The sequence below is a fragment of the Pogona vitticeps genome, chromosome 10 (assembly GCF_051106095.1).
Source record: "Pogona vitticeps strain Pit_001003342236 chromosome 10, PviZW2.1, whole genome shotgun sequence".
Classification (NCBI taxonomy): Eukaryota; Metazoa; Chordata; class Lepidosauria; order Squamata; family Agamidae; genus Pogona; species Pogona vitticeps.
Genome location: NC_135792.1, coordinates 21,240,792 through 21,255,196, shown reverse-complemented (window position 1 = coordinate 21,255,196; position 14,405 = coordinate 21,240,792). Strand labels below are relative to the sequence as shown.

General features: G+C 41.3%; 1 protein-coding gene and 1 long non-coding RNA gene across 3 annotated transcripts in view; one reads left to right on the top strand and one right to left on the bottom strand.

Annotated features, from left to right (window-relative positions):
• Window positions 1–6,416: 6,416 nt before the first annotated feature.
• NUDT7 (nudix hydrolase 7) lies at window positions 6,417–12,898 on the bottom strand. 2 transcript variants are annotated; one of them, XM_020815974.3, is made up of 4 exons: window positions 12,754–12,898; window positions 10,302–10,455; window positions 9,227–9,385; window positions 6,417–7,950 (listed from the first exon to the last, which is right to left on the bottom strand). In XM_020815974.3, exons 1-4 carry the CDS (start codon window positions 12,789–12,791, stop codon window positions 7,582–7,584), a joined length of 720 nt encoding a protein of 239 aa, XP_020671633.3. In that variant the 5' UTR covers window positions 12,792–12,898; the 3' UTR covers window positions 6,417–7,581. The 2 variants fall into 2 exon arrangements, with proteins under 2 accessions (XP_020671633.3, XP_072836595.2); XM_072980494.2 differs by having other exon boundaries at window positions 12,748–12,767.
• Window positions 12,899–13,003: 105 nt separating this feature from the next.
• The window catches only part of LOC144584404 (uncharacterized), a 30,225-nt gene continuing 28,823 nt past the window's right edge, over window positions 13,004–14,405 (top strand). Inside the window, exon 1 of the long non-coding RNA XR_013538627.1 lies at window positions 13,004–13,047. This is a non-coding gene — a long non-coding RNA (uncharacterized LOC144584404). The remainder of the gene's footprint in view (window positions 13,048–14,405) is intronic.

Below are 14,405 nucleotides of genomic sequence, written 5' to 3'. Positions count from 1 at the left end.
TGATCCTGAAGAATGCAGTGGCGAAGATCTTAATTCCCAGATATTAAGCGATTTATGTCACTCATGGTCTTTGACTGGACCTTCCAACCAAACTACTCCTGGGTATTTTAAGTTAGACACTCCAGAGAACATACCGGATAAAATGCAAAAATAATTTGCTTTCCTCGATAACCATCTCACGTATGCATTATAAACTCATTGTCTAACATAAAGGCTGTTGTTTGCATTATCCTGGCACGTTTCCTGGTGTCTATCTCATATCACACCACAACTCTGTTTCTGAATTTAATTGATGTCGGAAACTTCCTGCCTCTTGCATTCTGTGAAAGATACCGATATCAAAGCATTACAATCATTGTCATCAAGTACTTCCTCTATTAAACATAAAAAGCTGAGCTTAAAAAAATGTGGGAGGTTATAAATGTTGCCAAAAAAAAATGCAAACAAAACTTTGAAATGAATGCAGAAATGGCAGTCCAGAGATGGTTAAGGTTAGGGGTGAAGCTATACATTTTAAATATCTTGTCGAGATTCCCATAGATGCTGGGGTGGGATGGGGAGCATGCAGTTGCCCCCAGTACACATCAATGGATGTCTGGCAATTGCTTGAACTGCCCTCAGCTGTGGTTTTCAGCGCAGGGCCCTTTTCGTAGAAAAGAGTAGATAGCCCTAGATTTGGCTAGTCCTTGATGGAATGTTGTCCAAGTTACAGGGAATCCCACTTGTTTTTTTTTTAATCTACTATGTCTTCCCATCTTTCCCAAATAAAGATCCCCCCTCCCCTGTGGGAGAGAATGGGTTCCATATGTCCTGGCAGGAAAAGTGCTAGAGATCCATTCATGGGGATTGTCAGGACTGGGGCCATGCTGGAACCCTGCAACCTTGGTGCAAGCAGGATCGGGCCCCATCTCTCTGGGAAGAACTGCTCTAAGGATTGCAGGACTGGGCCCTTTCCCTGCAGCGGTTGCCCAGCTTCTCAGGGGCGCCACCTGTGGAAGCTGAGGACTGGGCTATATAAGAACAGGCCTTCCCCACAGACCTTTGCTTCAACAATGAAGGTCTTTGGTTGTGTTGTTGGTCTTGCTTTGCTTCTCCTTACATTCCTGGACCCTGTTGCCTTGATGCAGTTCCTCTTTGCTTTGAGCCCTGGACTGTCTGACTATGATTTGTGTTCTTGTTCTACTTGGTGGTTGTTTGGACTCAAAACCCCAGCTGGTTAGTCTCTGCTTGGGCTGTGGGGTTGGTTCTACCTTGTTCCTGTGGTCCTGTCCTGGACTGGGTCCTGGTGACTGAACCCTGGGAGATGTCTTTGCATCACATGCCTGCAAGCTCATGATTGAGGCAGGACCCTATCTCTTGCTGCTTATCAAATTTTACCAAGTGGCAAGCCAATTGATGGTGATAGAAATTAACAACAACTCAATAGTGATCTTCAATACATTTGACCAGTAAACCCACACCACCAAATGTAATGGCAAAGGCAACCAAATTTAGCTCTGATTTGCATTTACTTGATCTTATTCCTAAACCAATGTCAACAGCAGAGTTGTTGAGAGAGACTCCCTATGGAATTACGCATCAGTGATGTTTAAATGTTTTATAACTGTAATCACAGCTGATCTGTGGATAAAATCCACCCCAGAAAGCTGATTTGATGGATTGTTGTTTGGTTGGTTTAGCAACCCTTCTCTGGCAATTTAAATGCTGTATTGCCAGTGCTGTTGTTTCAGATTCTTCAGAATGAAAAATAAATTTGTTTGCGTATTACTTGAGATGAAAGTGAGGCATAAGAAAACAGAGGCTACCAGCAGGACTTTATTCTGACATATCAGTGAATCTACCCATGTCAGAGGCGGTGAATGCCTCTGGGGCCATCCTGGAAGCAGCTGAGGGTGGGGATAAGCTACGGCTTTCATGCTCGGCATGTGGGCTTCCTTGCAAGCATTTAGTTGAGCCACGGTGGGAAACAGGATGTGAGACGCGTCTGCGTTTTGATCTGATCCAGAGGGCTCTTTGTGTACCAGAAAGAATACAACATGTAGAAACAATAAGGAAGCATTTTTCTGCTCCCAAAGAGGTAGAACCAGAGGCTTTATCAGCTATATATATATTTTTAGAACTCAGAGCTCAATGAGACAAGAGGCTAGCTTTGCAGTTGGAAGGTGATAAAATGTTTCCTTCCAAAGGTACAGTCCTTGGAAGCTGCCATGTCTGCCCCATCAGTGCGATAATGAACCCTGTGCTTATTTCCTAACAATCAAATGCCCAAGAAAAGCATGCTAATTTGTTGACTTGTGGACTGGGGAAGCCTCCCACTCAAAGAAGCTAATAGACTTTACCTCTTAAGGGAGCTCTGATCGTAATGACCGGCTCACTTCTCTCAATCTTGGGGATTACGACATCCTTTTCCTTGCCAGTAAAGACTACAATGAATTTTTTGACATTCGTGGGAAAGCTATTGCTTACGGATAAAAAAGCTTTGCAGAAAGTGGTGTTCTTGAAAATGCAAGAACTCTATCAGGAAGATAGAGTTCTTGCATTTCTCGCAGGCATGGGCAAGATGTTGTAATTCCTCATCTTTAACTGAGAGGATGAGGCAAGAAATGATTTACATATTATCGGCAGTCTCTATCCGTCTGTCTGTGACAGAGTTACTTTTAAAGTTTTCTATACACCTTTTATGGTATCAGAGACAAAGTGTGATTCTGCACTATTCAGAGAACCAGCTATGCTCTTTCCTGAGCTGAAGTGACATAGGAGTAGTCATCCACAGTTTAGTTACATCACAGCTGGACTACTGCAATAATGCTCTATGTGGGGCTGCCCTTGAAGATGGTCTGATATCTTCAACTGGTGCAACTTCTGAGAGCAAGGCAGATAAGTGGTGCATAGTATCATGACCACATGGTCCCGATACTGAAATAGCTGTGCTGGTTACCAATTGCATACTCAATTCAAGGAGCTGGTTTTAACCTTTAAAGCCCAGAGCAGCTTGGAGCTTGGCTATCTAAAGGATTTTGTGAGTTTGTCTATATTTTAAGATCTTCAGTGGTGTCTGTCTTAAAAATATCACAAATTTCAGAGACTTCCCTGTGTGATTTCTAGACTCTAGAATGAATTGCCTTCTGAGTTACAATCTACTGTATTCCTACTCTGGCTAATTTTAATGAGTCAAAACACATCCTTTTAGACCCACATATGATGCGTAACTGGCCCTAATGTGTTACTTTTTATCTGCATTGTTGGCTGGTTTTAAATGTATTTTGCTTAACCTTGAATATTGTGTTTTTTAGATAATAAAAAAGGGCATATTACTATGATTCATGTCCTGTAATTTCATGTGTTTGCCTATGGAACACTTTTAAATGTATGTGTTCTCTCTGTTTACAGTCCAGGCTGAATATAATATTATTCATTTCCAACCGCTTATCCTTATGTACCAAAGAATAAATACACATTTTGTTTCCTACTACTGAATGTGCTTGCTAATAGTTTCTGTTGCATCTATTTACCTTGAGGTTTATCTATTCAAGCATTCCATAAAGTTATATATGCACCTATTTTACTGTCTCTGCTCTGTTGACCTGAACACTTTTTTTTAAACCAAAACAGTATTACGTCTGTATGGAATTCTATATCCATTATTAATTACAAAACAAAACAATTGCTAGTGCATTTGTTTATTTATTCTGTACAGGTTTCTAAACAAAGGCTAAGTGAAAAGATCTTCCCTTATATTAAAAACAGAACTGTTTTAACTGACTATACTTCTCTCTTGAATTGCACAGATCTGAACAGTCCAGTTTTGGTTATGCACAGATATTTCCCCCCAAATATTCCAGTAAATAAGTAAGTATTCAGTAGTGTGCCCCTGGATAGCCAGAACTTGACCAACGGCACTAGAGTGGTCTAAAAGGTAAAGGTTCCCCTTGACAATTAAGTCAAATCGTGTCCGACTCTAGGGGCTGGTTCTCATCCCCGTTTGTAAGCTGAAGAGCCAGCGTTTGTCCGTTTATGCTTTCCAAAGCAATGTCCCTAATTCAGGGGTCCGTAAGGACCTTTAAGGCTCTGATGACATTGTATGGAAAGGATGGTCAATGCTATGGAAGAAAACCCCAGTAGAGAGAACAGTTCTCTTTCTTTCTTTCTCTCTCTCCCACCCTCTCTCTGTTAATCAACTATTTATGCTTTGCAGTTACATTGTGGGAGTCCTAATAGTTATACACGGATTTTGAACTACGTGGGGATAAAGTGGCCCTAACTCCAGCATTGTTGAAGGGAGAAGTGTGCTGGAAAACAGAAAGCTTGTTCTTGAAAATAGGACAAAATTCATTATATTACATGGGGAGGAAAAAGTTCAGAAATTTAACAGATTCATGTCCTTAATGCTAATTTGCACATTTTCATGTTATCCAGACCGAAATGCTCTAGTACCGTAACCATGGCTGCAATTCTTTTAGATACATGCACAAGTGGGTGAGCATGCCCGATTCTGAAGCATGAATGATGAAGCCAAGCCCCTAGAGAAATTCGGTAGTGCTCATTCCCTCACCCACACAGCACGTAACCAGAGCCAGAAATCATTTTAGTGCACTCTTCTTTTAGTGTTAATTTCAAGCCACATAAATTTGAGTACTGGCAGTAATAAGCAACAATACAATAATAATAATAATAATCCAAATCATCATGACCCAAGCGGGTTGTTAAAATGTTGTCCGTGCATGAGTTAAGCATCTCACAGCCCCACCAAGAGGTCTCAACAAAAATAGCAAGTTCAGTTGTCCTGGGTGCTGTACTGAACTTAACTATTTCAGGAGCAAGCAATGGGATGGTGTGTTTGTTCGGGGGGGGGGGGGGCAAGAGACAGTAATTAGCAAATCCTTTTTCTGGAGTTTGGGATGGAAAGTTCCCACCATGCTTTCAAGGGAGCATGCTTGAGACCCCACCTTGCAGCTGACTTTGCACCTCTGTCTTAATTAAGTCATTTGTTGTTGTTTAGTCATTAAGTCGTGTCTGACTCTTCACGACCCCATGGACCAGAGCACGCCAGGCCCTCCTGTCTTTCACTGCCTCCTGGAGTTGGGTCAAATTCATGTTGGTCGCTTCGGTGACACTGTCCATCCATCTCGTCCTCTGTTGTCCCCTTCTCCTCTTCCCTTCACTCTTTCCCAACATCAGGGTCTTTTCCAGGGAGTCTTCTCTTCTCATGAGATGGCCAAAGTATTGGAGCCTCAGCTTCAGGATCTGTCCTTCCAGGGAGCACTCAGGGTTGATTTCCCTCAGAACGGAGAGGTTTGTTCTCCTTGACTCTCAACAGCCAAATAGAATACTCCTGCTGTTATCTACTGTCACTGTTATCTTCCTCATAACTACCAAGCCCAACTCTTATTATAAGGCTCAAAGGTAAAAAACGTCAATATTCCCTATACTAACACATGTGATACTTCTGCCATCTTCTTTCACTTTTAAGTCTATGTGCTTTTAAATATCCTTGTCCCTCCCTCTTGAATACCCCCCCGACTTTCTCTCTCTTCCCTCATCCTTGCTCAAGTCTGGGGTCTATTTTCAGTCTCCCTGGAAGAAGGTTTACAACACGGCCATAAGTGACTGCATAGAGTCACTACAGTCGATGCATATTTACAATTTTCTGTTTGTGAAACTGGTATTTCATCCGTTTCATCCTGTTTCCATATGTATGATGAAGTAGACGTGTCTGTGAAAGCTGACATTAAAATATAATAGGCCTTAAGGTGTCACATATTTTTTTTGCCTTTTTTTAAAAAAAATCCTGTTTTCTTTGGATTTTGCCTAATACGTTTGCTCAGACTAACACAATTATCTCTTCCAAAACAAGGGCTGGATTCACAGCATACAAGCATGAATGTCTGCCATGAAGTTTTGGGACATTTCCCCTCCCTGGGAGTTGACCCACAAAAGCTTTCAATTTGTGTACTTTTTTTTGTATATGGTTCAATAAAGGTATCACTTAACTTTTGCATTTGTGTAATCCTGAACCACACAGCCTTTTTTCCAATTCTTTCTGGCACTAAATATGTAGTTTAATTATGACATGTTTATTCTACCTTTCTGTTGCAGTGCATCGAACATATCATCGCAATCCTTTGGAGTAAATGAGACAGACACATTAGTCAGGTCGTGTAGAAAACGTCATAAGCTTGGTAGGACTCGAAACCAAGTGTTCCTCTATTTCTAAACCACCATTTCAGCCACACCAGCTGAAAGCCACTGCTGTACTGAAAATATCACAACAAAGCAAAATCACACCAAAGTCTTCTCATACTTCTTTACACCTCAGAGTGAGATATGGAGAACCACAAATTCATTTAAGATTACAATTTGTACCAAGGAACAAATCCAGAAAAATGAAGGTATATCTCACCAAACATTATTCATGGTAGTATTTTTATTTTTCAATCTCATCATTTGACAAAAAAAATGACCTTAACAATCAAAGAAAGCTTCTAAGTCTCTAGACCTCTGCGTTAAGATAAATGGAATAAGTGGAAGTGGCTTGGGGTCCAAGCAGTCCGGTGCTCCTACCCTAAATATTCAGGGGGAACTCCTCCTGCCCACCAGCTCCAGTCTTGAGCTGCAGATGGGTTGAAGGGTATGATTTCCTCTTGGTGGGTGTTGTCAACTCACACCCAGCTTATATCAACCATAAGAGGGCATTTAAAGTAAGGAAGATATTCAAAGAGTGTTTTTTTCAAATGCTCCCCTTGCTTCCAGTTGACTTTCCCCTAAGTCTCAGTCCATCACTTTATCCACCACGTCATATCGGTTCTCAAGTGATTCGCTATTTAGTAATCATCTCCATGCATTTAACAGGGGAAACTGTCAATACATAGGCACATGGATGTGTTTAAACTCATATGCAGAAATGTGTGCCTTGTGTTTACGAAATATAAGAAATTACCTCCCAGTATGAGTATTCTCTACCCAGAAAGCCTTCAAAAGGGTCACCATAAGTCAGAATTGCTTTGATGGCACACATTAGTTAATATAATCCTAGGTATGTTTACTCAGAAGTCCCACTAGACTTAGGTTACCTCTACCCAATAATGTATAAATGTACTAGTATACCTCCCACAGACTACATGAAGTTTTTGCTGTCCGGAGAGAACCAATTAATAACACAGTCAGTGGCTAAATTTTTATTCTCAGTTTTAAGAATTCGTAAAATATACTAAGACTACCAGATGACTCAAGTTTTATACTGCTGATATGTTTTAACAGCTTACTTATTCTGTATATCTTATATAATGTTTTTATCTTTGTATTTTCAGGTCTATGACCATAAAATAATAATAATAAAGACTTAGGATATCAACCTGAAGAACTAGTATGTATAATCCTTTTGACGGAAATGTAATAGAGAAAAGGTTACTAGAGTATGAAGTTCATACTGGCCCATTTATTTAATACAATCACATGAAGACGTGTATTGCAAAAGTGCATCCATAAAATTTTGTATCTGTAAATCTAATGTACAAATATATTTAAATCAGCAGATGATTCTAAATTAGAGATTAAGGCTCACAGGGGGGAATTGTGCACCAGTCACAATTTGCTTCTTGTCATGTTCCAGTACTCCATGAAATTGTTCTCAGCAGAAGATTTCAAGGTATCAAGATCATAGTTGACTTTATATGTTGGTTTCTCTCCAAAAATGGCAAGAGCCACATAGATCGCAAACTGTGCAGTAAGTCCCCATATCGTAAATGTAGTCTTCTGCTCTGGGTCATCGTATTCAAATGTATGCATCATGTATGTAAAGTTTCCATTTTGAATAGTCGTGGCTTTGTACTTTGAAGGACTGATAAAATACTCCAGGGGCACAAAGAACACATCACTGACTTCTTCTGGATTAGGATAGGCTTGGAATGTGTCTTCTATAAAGGCAACAACTGGCGTTACTAATGAATTAGTCTGGAAAGGAAAAAAATATAGCAGTTTCTCTGAAGCATCTGAAATAAACATAACACAACATTCTAATTTTTCTTCTTCAAAATAAGTACAGTAGGACTGCTGTATCATGGGGGGTTGATTCCAATCCCCCCCGCAGATGCTGAAAAATGTGGATTATAGCAAACACGATTTTAATACCATAAGGTAGCTATATATAGCATGGTCTGTGGCTTCCTCTAGTGGCTTGTTCTAGTAATGACATCACGGAAATAAATTTTTCTAGCAAAATGGTCTCTGGCTCCCTCTAATATCCAGTTCTGGTAGCTTCACCTTTAGATATCTATACAATACAGTGGTGCCTTACTTTAAGATTACCCTGCATTACAACGAATCCGCTTTACAATGATCGCAAAACGATGGTCTAAATGGGGGAATTTTGCTTTGCGATGATCAGTTCCCTGCTTCGGGAACCGATTCTTTGCAAAACCATGATTTTTCAACAGTTGATCGGCGGTTTCAAAATGGCCTCTGGGTAAATAAAATGGCTCCCCGCTGTGTTTAGGAACGGATTCCTTGCTATACAGCGAGCGAAAATGGCCGCCGTATGGAGGATCTTCGCTGGACGGTGAGTTTTAAGCCCATTGGAACGCATTGAAAGGTTTTCAATGCATTTCAATGGGCTTTTAATTTTCACTTTACGATGTTTTCGCTTAACGGCGATTTTCCTGGAACGGATTATCGCCGTTAAGCGAGGCACCACTGTATTTCTAAATTTTTCTTTTAATATTTTTAATTGGGACTCAAGGCAGCTTCCCTATTTTTTTAAAAAAAAAGCAATGGCAAATTAAAATACAATAGAATTACAAATGTGAAAACAGGTTTAAATTCACTGTCTCGTCAAAATTAAAATTTAAATACTGTAAAATATTTGATTAAAAATGCTAATGGTCATTTATCTTTTTAAAGATCTTAACAGTTTCAGGCACTGAAAGCTAATCTGTCATGACGAGTCGCTGTTCACAGCTTTGCTTTCCACAGACAGTCCCCTGGTTGGGGACTTCTGGACGCCTAACTAATATTGCGCAAGCAGTTGTGCCATGCTGACATGGTGTATGTTGTGCGATTTTGTTGTGCAACCAGTCATGCCACAGGCATCACACTGAGCAGTACAATTACTTGTGCAACGTTGTGTACAGGAAAATCCTGGCCTTTCAGTTTATCTAGTCTCCTTTTAAATCAAACTACGTTGTCTTCGTACTTATTTCTAATAAAATGCTTTGGACAAACTGCACCTTACTTTATCTATCAAGGGCACGAGCCTACAGATGACTTCAGCCTGTTCAGGACGGAGGCCAATTTCTTCTTCGGCCTCTCGCAGAGCGGTAGCAACTTCATCTTTATCTGCTGGTTCACTTCTGCCCCCTGGAAAACACACCTCCCCAGGTGATCTTCTCAGCTGGGAATTACAAGCACAGGTTTATTAAGTATGTTTGGAGTAATATACAAGTGTATCAATGGTTTTGGTAATGTCATCTTTAGAAATAGATGTCTAACTTTTAAAAAAAATACATTTTTAATATTTTCAGACTGCAGATAAGTGAATCAGTGGATACTGTGGATAAGGGGGTCCTCCTATTTACTAAAAAGCTTCTCCATCTAGGCTTTGCTGATATCTCTTGCCATTTTAACTCCTGGCCAGCGGACTCAGGAAGCACAAGGAGATCAAAGATAGTGACAAGGACCCACCTCCTCCCAGTCCTTGGCCGTTTTAACTGGCAAAGCTATTGACGGTGTTAACCAGTGCTGCAAGGGAGTAAGGCACGGTGCTGCTGCTCAAGAGCAGAGGGGTCCCTGCCTCTCAAGAGGAAGAGGCACGCCTCTTCAGCTTCCTATGTCTATCACGAGGAAGGAACCATGACAGGTAGAGGGGAATATAGGGAGTGCTTGTACATGGAGAAGGAGTGGGAGATGATGTATCAACTACCTCAATTATCCAAGCTGCACACATTACTATAACCTTTTCACTTCCCTTTATTGTGTGAGGTGGTTAAACTCCAGTATTGCAGTGGAGACTCTGCTCACAGCCTGCGTTTGATCCCAATGGGCTCAGGTGCCGGCTCGAGGTTGACTCGGCCGTCCATCCTTCCAAGGTAGATAAAATGAGTGCCCAGTTTTTTTTGGGGGGAGGGCAATGTGTAACCTGCATAATTAACTTGTAAACTGCCTAGAGAGAGCTTTCAGCACTATGGGGCAGTATATAAGTAGCATGCTTAGCTTTGCTTTATTTCTTACACATTCTGATCAGGACCCCTGCCCACAGATAGCCACACACATTACGAATGAAATCAGCTTTGACTTTCAGCTTTTGGTACCTTCATTGATCTGAGAGTGAAAAGAACGCACAGCTTTCCGTCTTTAATGGTCAATGGGATCAGAACGGAGGCTTTTGGTAGCGGTATATGAGAAAATTTGTCTCCAACATCCAGTTTCATTAACTGTAGTGTGGCTTTATCTTTCATAGCCAATCTAAAACACATGAAAAAAATATATAAACCAAACCATTTCATTTAAAAAAATAAACAAACACAATTTTTCATTCCAGAATAGGATATGAAACTTTATGCTCTCAAATCTGCTCACATTTTTGTAGATCCAATTGAATACTGCACTTTGTGTTAGTCTGCAGTCACAATATTGTTACTTGGAAGCCAAGAGAATGTAAATGCTCTATTTACAACACAAATATTGGTGACCATCTATTAATACTTTCCTTATCCAAATGGGATTCAAAGAAACACACACACAGTATGAACAAAACTCAAGCAAGGGATCATTATGTGTTTTGTTGGGTCTATCTGAGAAGGCTTTCTAAAACTTTAGAGGGAAAAAAAATCCTACCTTGCACATAATACCAAACCTAACAATGAAACTTTGGTTTTTTGCAGTCTCAAATAACTTATTTTACCCAGCAAATAAACAGAGAGTAATTACAACCGCTGGATCTGTACAGAAAATTGAAAAAGAAAAAAGCATGTATTCTCAAAGGATGAGTTTCATGTTTCCTGATTTCCATCCACGAGGTGAATATGTTCAGGGTCAAACACACAGGCAAGCACAGCACTAAAGGACTAGTACACCTGTTGTGGTATCACACAACAAATTTTTTAGGCTAGTGTGCAGTGTTTAATTTGCACTTTCTTGGTCGGTGGCAGTTTGCTGTTTAATGACAAACAAACAAACAGTTTGTGCTTAACCCCCCAGACCAAACACCTAAACCTAAATACATATACAGTAGATGTTTGTCAAGATGGAAGGATGCAAATAAACATCTTGTTTATTTCCAAAACTCCTATAAAACGGAGTCTATGAAGAGGAGCTGGAATCAGTCATCCATTGGGTCCCTTCCAGCTCCACCCGAAGATTATTATCATTATTATAATTAGATACCTTTCCAACCTCAGTGTTCTTGAAGTAGCAAAAGATCAAGATAAATAAATCATAAGGTATTAACGAGTGCGTTTTTGCAGCTACTCAACCTTATTTACTTGGAATCACATCACGTTTTATTGTAAGCCGCCCTGAGCAGACATTGTCTAGAAGGGTGGGATATAAATCTAATAAATAAATAAATAATGGGACTGCCTGTCAGCTCTAAGTGTGCATAGATGATCGCAACAGGGCCATGGGCTCCATTAAATGCTGGCATTTTTAAGTTAAAAGGCACTATCGCTTTCTCGAAAACGGACCCACTGGAAGCCGCAGAAAGGGTTCCAAAGAACCAGGAGAAGAGGAGGTCCAAATTCATGAGATGGGTTGACTCAGTAAAGGAAACCACAGCTTCGTGTCGGCAAGGTTGGGAGTTCAAGTCCCCACTTCTGCCCCATTGACAAGGGCTGGACTAGATGACCCCGAGGTTCCCCTCCCGCTGTGCAATTCGACTGGATAGCTCAGGAGTTTAGGCATAGAGGTTGGGAGTTCGATTCCCCCAACTGTGCCTTCTTGATAGGGGCTGGACTAGATGACCCAAAGGACCCCTTCCAGCTGTGCCACTTTTAAGGTAAACACAATGGGACCTCACCTCATTAACAACGATTAAAACCAAAACATACCGTAATAATATAAATAAAAAATTAAGGATAAGCATACCAACAAGATTTAACTAATTATTAACTGAAACGATTGAAAGCAAGGTGGCAGGATAGATCATAGAAGTGTCCAGAGCACCCCTGAATGAAGAGGTTAAAGATCTGGAAAGGCCTGTCTAACCCCAACCCCCCCCCCCCAAAAAAAAAACCCCAACACGTTTTTTTTTTAAAAAAACTTATTTTCTCCAGCTTTCTTTCTCCAACCTTCAAAAAAATAAGAAATAACTCAATTTAAGTCGCCAAAGCAGTGTGCCTTGGGTCTGGACTAAATGGGAGAAGCCACGGACCCAGAAGTTGGGGGTTCGATTCCCCACTTGCGCCTCTTCCACAGGGGCTCGACTTGATGACCCAGAAGGCCCCTTTTAAGCTCTGCTAAAATTGTGGGGAGGATGAGGATCTGAGTCGAGCTGTTAAGGAAATAATACTCTTTTTTGGGCGGCGATTTAGATCTTAAATCAGCGCGTGGCCGCAACAACCTTAAAAAAAAACCCTGCATCGAGCCTGCGGAACTCCGCGCGACTGGTTTCTGATTAAACGAAGGGCAGGGCATGGGCGCCGAGCTGCGGAGGGTCAAGATGAGACGGGGTATCATCCCTCTCGAACCATCATCCTTCCCCTTCGGAGGGGGGGGGCGTCAATCACCCGCCCGAAAGGGGAGGGGCGCTGCCCGGACGTTTACCTTCCCCGCGCCTCGTCCGCCGCCGCCGCCGCCGCCATCTTGAGGAGGGGAAGCTTCGAGGGCGGCGCGTCCCAAGCGACGTTCACTCTCTCACGCGTCCATTTTCCTCTCCTGCCCGGCCATTGGCTCTTTTGCTTTGATCGACAAAGGCTCCAAAAGGCACCTCGTCATTGCGGTTGGCTGGTTTGGGGAAGGGGCGGAGTCTTCAGGCGAAGGGGCGGGATGAGCGGGGGAGAGAGAGTCGCGTTGGTGGGAGGGAGGCAGCGGCGAAAAGGGGGCGTGGAGGCGAAGTAGGTGAGCTAGGAGGCGGGTTTTCTATTGGCTGGCTCAGAAGGGGAAAACGATTGGAGAGTTGGGCTATCCGCCTTTATCGCTCCGAGCCTACCACGACCCGACTCTTAACTCCCGGAGGCGGGACAAAACGCTCAAGAGGGCGGAGGGCATCGCAGGAGGAGGCTGGGATGTTAGGGATAGAGTGGGAGGAGGCAGAGGATAAAGGTGTTGAGAGGGGCAGCATGTTGCGTTGCAACTTGTTTATAACAAAGCCTTGGAACAAAATAGGTCGTCTGATGTTTTTTTTTTTTGAATGGAACTTAGTGGTTTATTAGAAAATAAAAGGTAGTAGTTAGTGTTGAATTAAGTGCTTAAGAGACATGCTTCTAGTCCTCAATGGGCCATGAAAATCATTGGGTCTTGGCATTGGGATAATCCCTCTCTCAGCTTAACAGGATTATTATTATTATTATTATTATTATTATTATTATTATTAGTATTAGTATTAGTATTAGTATTAGTATTAGTATTATTATTATTATTATTATTATTATTATTATTATTATTATTATTATTATTATTGTCATTGTTATTGTTATTGTTGTCGTTGTCGTTGTCGTTGTCGTTGTCGTTGTGTTGTTAGGGTAATAAGAATAAGAATTAGAATAAGAATTAGAATAATAATAATTAGAATAATAATTAGAATGGCAGAGCTAGAAGGGACCCTGTGGATCATCAAGGCAACCTCTGTCAAGGAGGCACTGTGGGGAATCAAACTCCCAACCTACGGCCAAATGCGTAAACCACTGAGCACTGAGGGTTTTTTTTTCCCCCCTCACTTTTTCAGTTTTCCCACCAGGCTTTCTCGTCTATAGGCTGAGCATGTCATTTGACTCTTGAGTTAGAGAAAAAGACTTTTTAGACTACATTAGCTAGAATCTTGTCAGAATTGTGGCAAAGAAGTAGCTTGTCCGAGATCACATAAAACAGGAGATTGTGATGTAAAATGCATGGGGTTACTCTGAAAAAAATGATGAACATGGAAACAATATTAATCAATTCATCTTTTTTTCTCATCTTTTCTTCCTGCTCTTCTTGGGAAACAGTGTGTTGTTGTGTTGCATTGGGGAGGAGATAACCTTTTGATGCATTCATTAAAGATCACATGCATATCAATGGCACTATAATAACGATAAGAGGGGTCAAGTTCAACGGGATGGCTTGTCATTGTGCTCATCAAGCAGGCCTAATGGCCAATGACAATTAAAGAGGCAGTAGCTGGCAACACGTTTAGATTTAGGACTCTGAAGTACAGTACTCGTTATAGTCAAGAGCATATCCCAACACAAATTTATCTGGAATTTCAAAACCTGTATCTG

Excerpts from the sequence above, each read along its gene's own strand:
- NUDT7 (XM_020815974.3), bottom strand. The coding sequence starts at position 12,791 with ATGGCGGCGGCGGCGGCGGCGGACGAGGCGCGGGGAAG. Across the intron at positions 10,456-12,753 it reads GCGGACGAGGCGCGGGGAAG|ATTGGCTATGAAAGATAAAG; the intron begins GTAAACGTCCGG and ends CATGTGTTTTAG. Across the intron at positions 9,386-10,301 it reads TCACTCTCAGATCAATGAAG|CTGAGAAGATCACCTGGGGA; the intron begins GTACCAAAAGCT and ends TGTAATTCCCAG.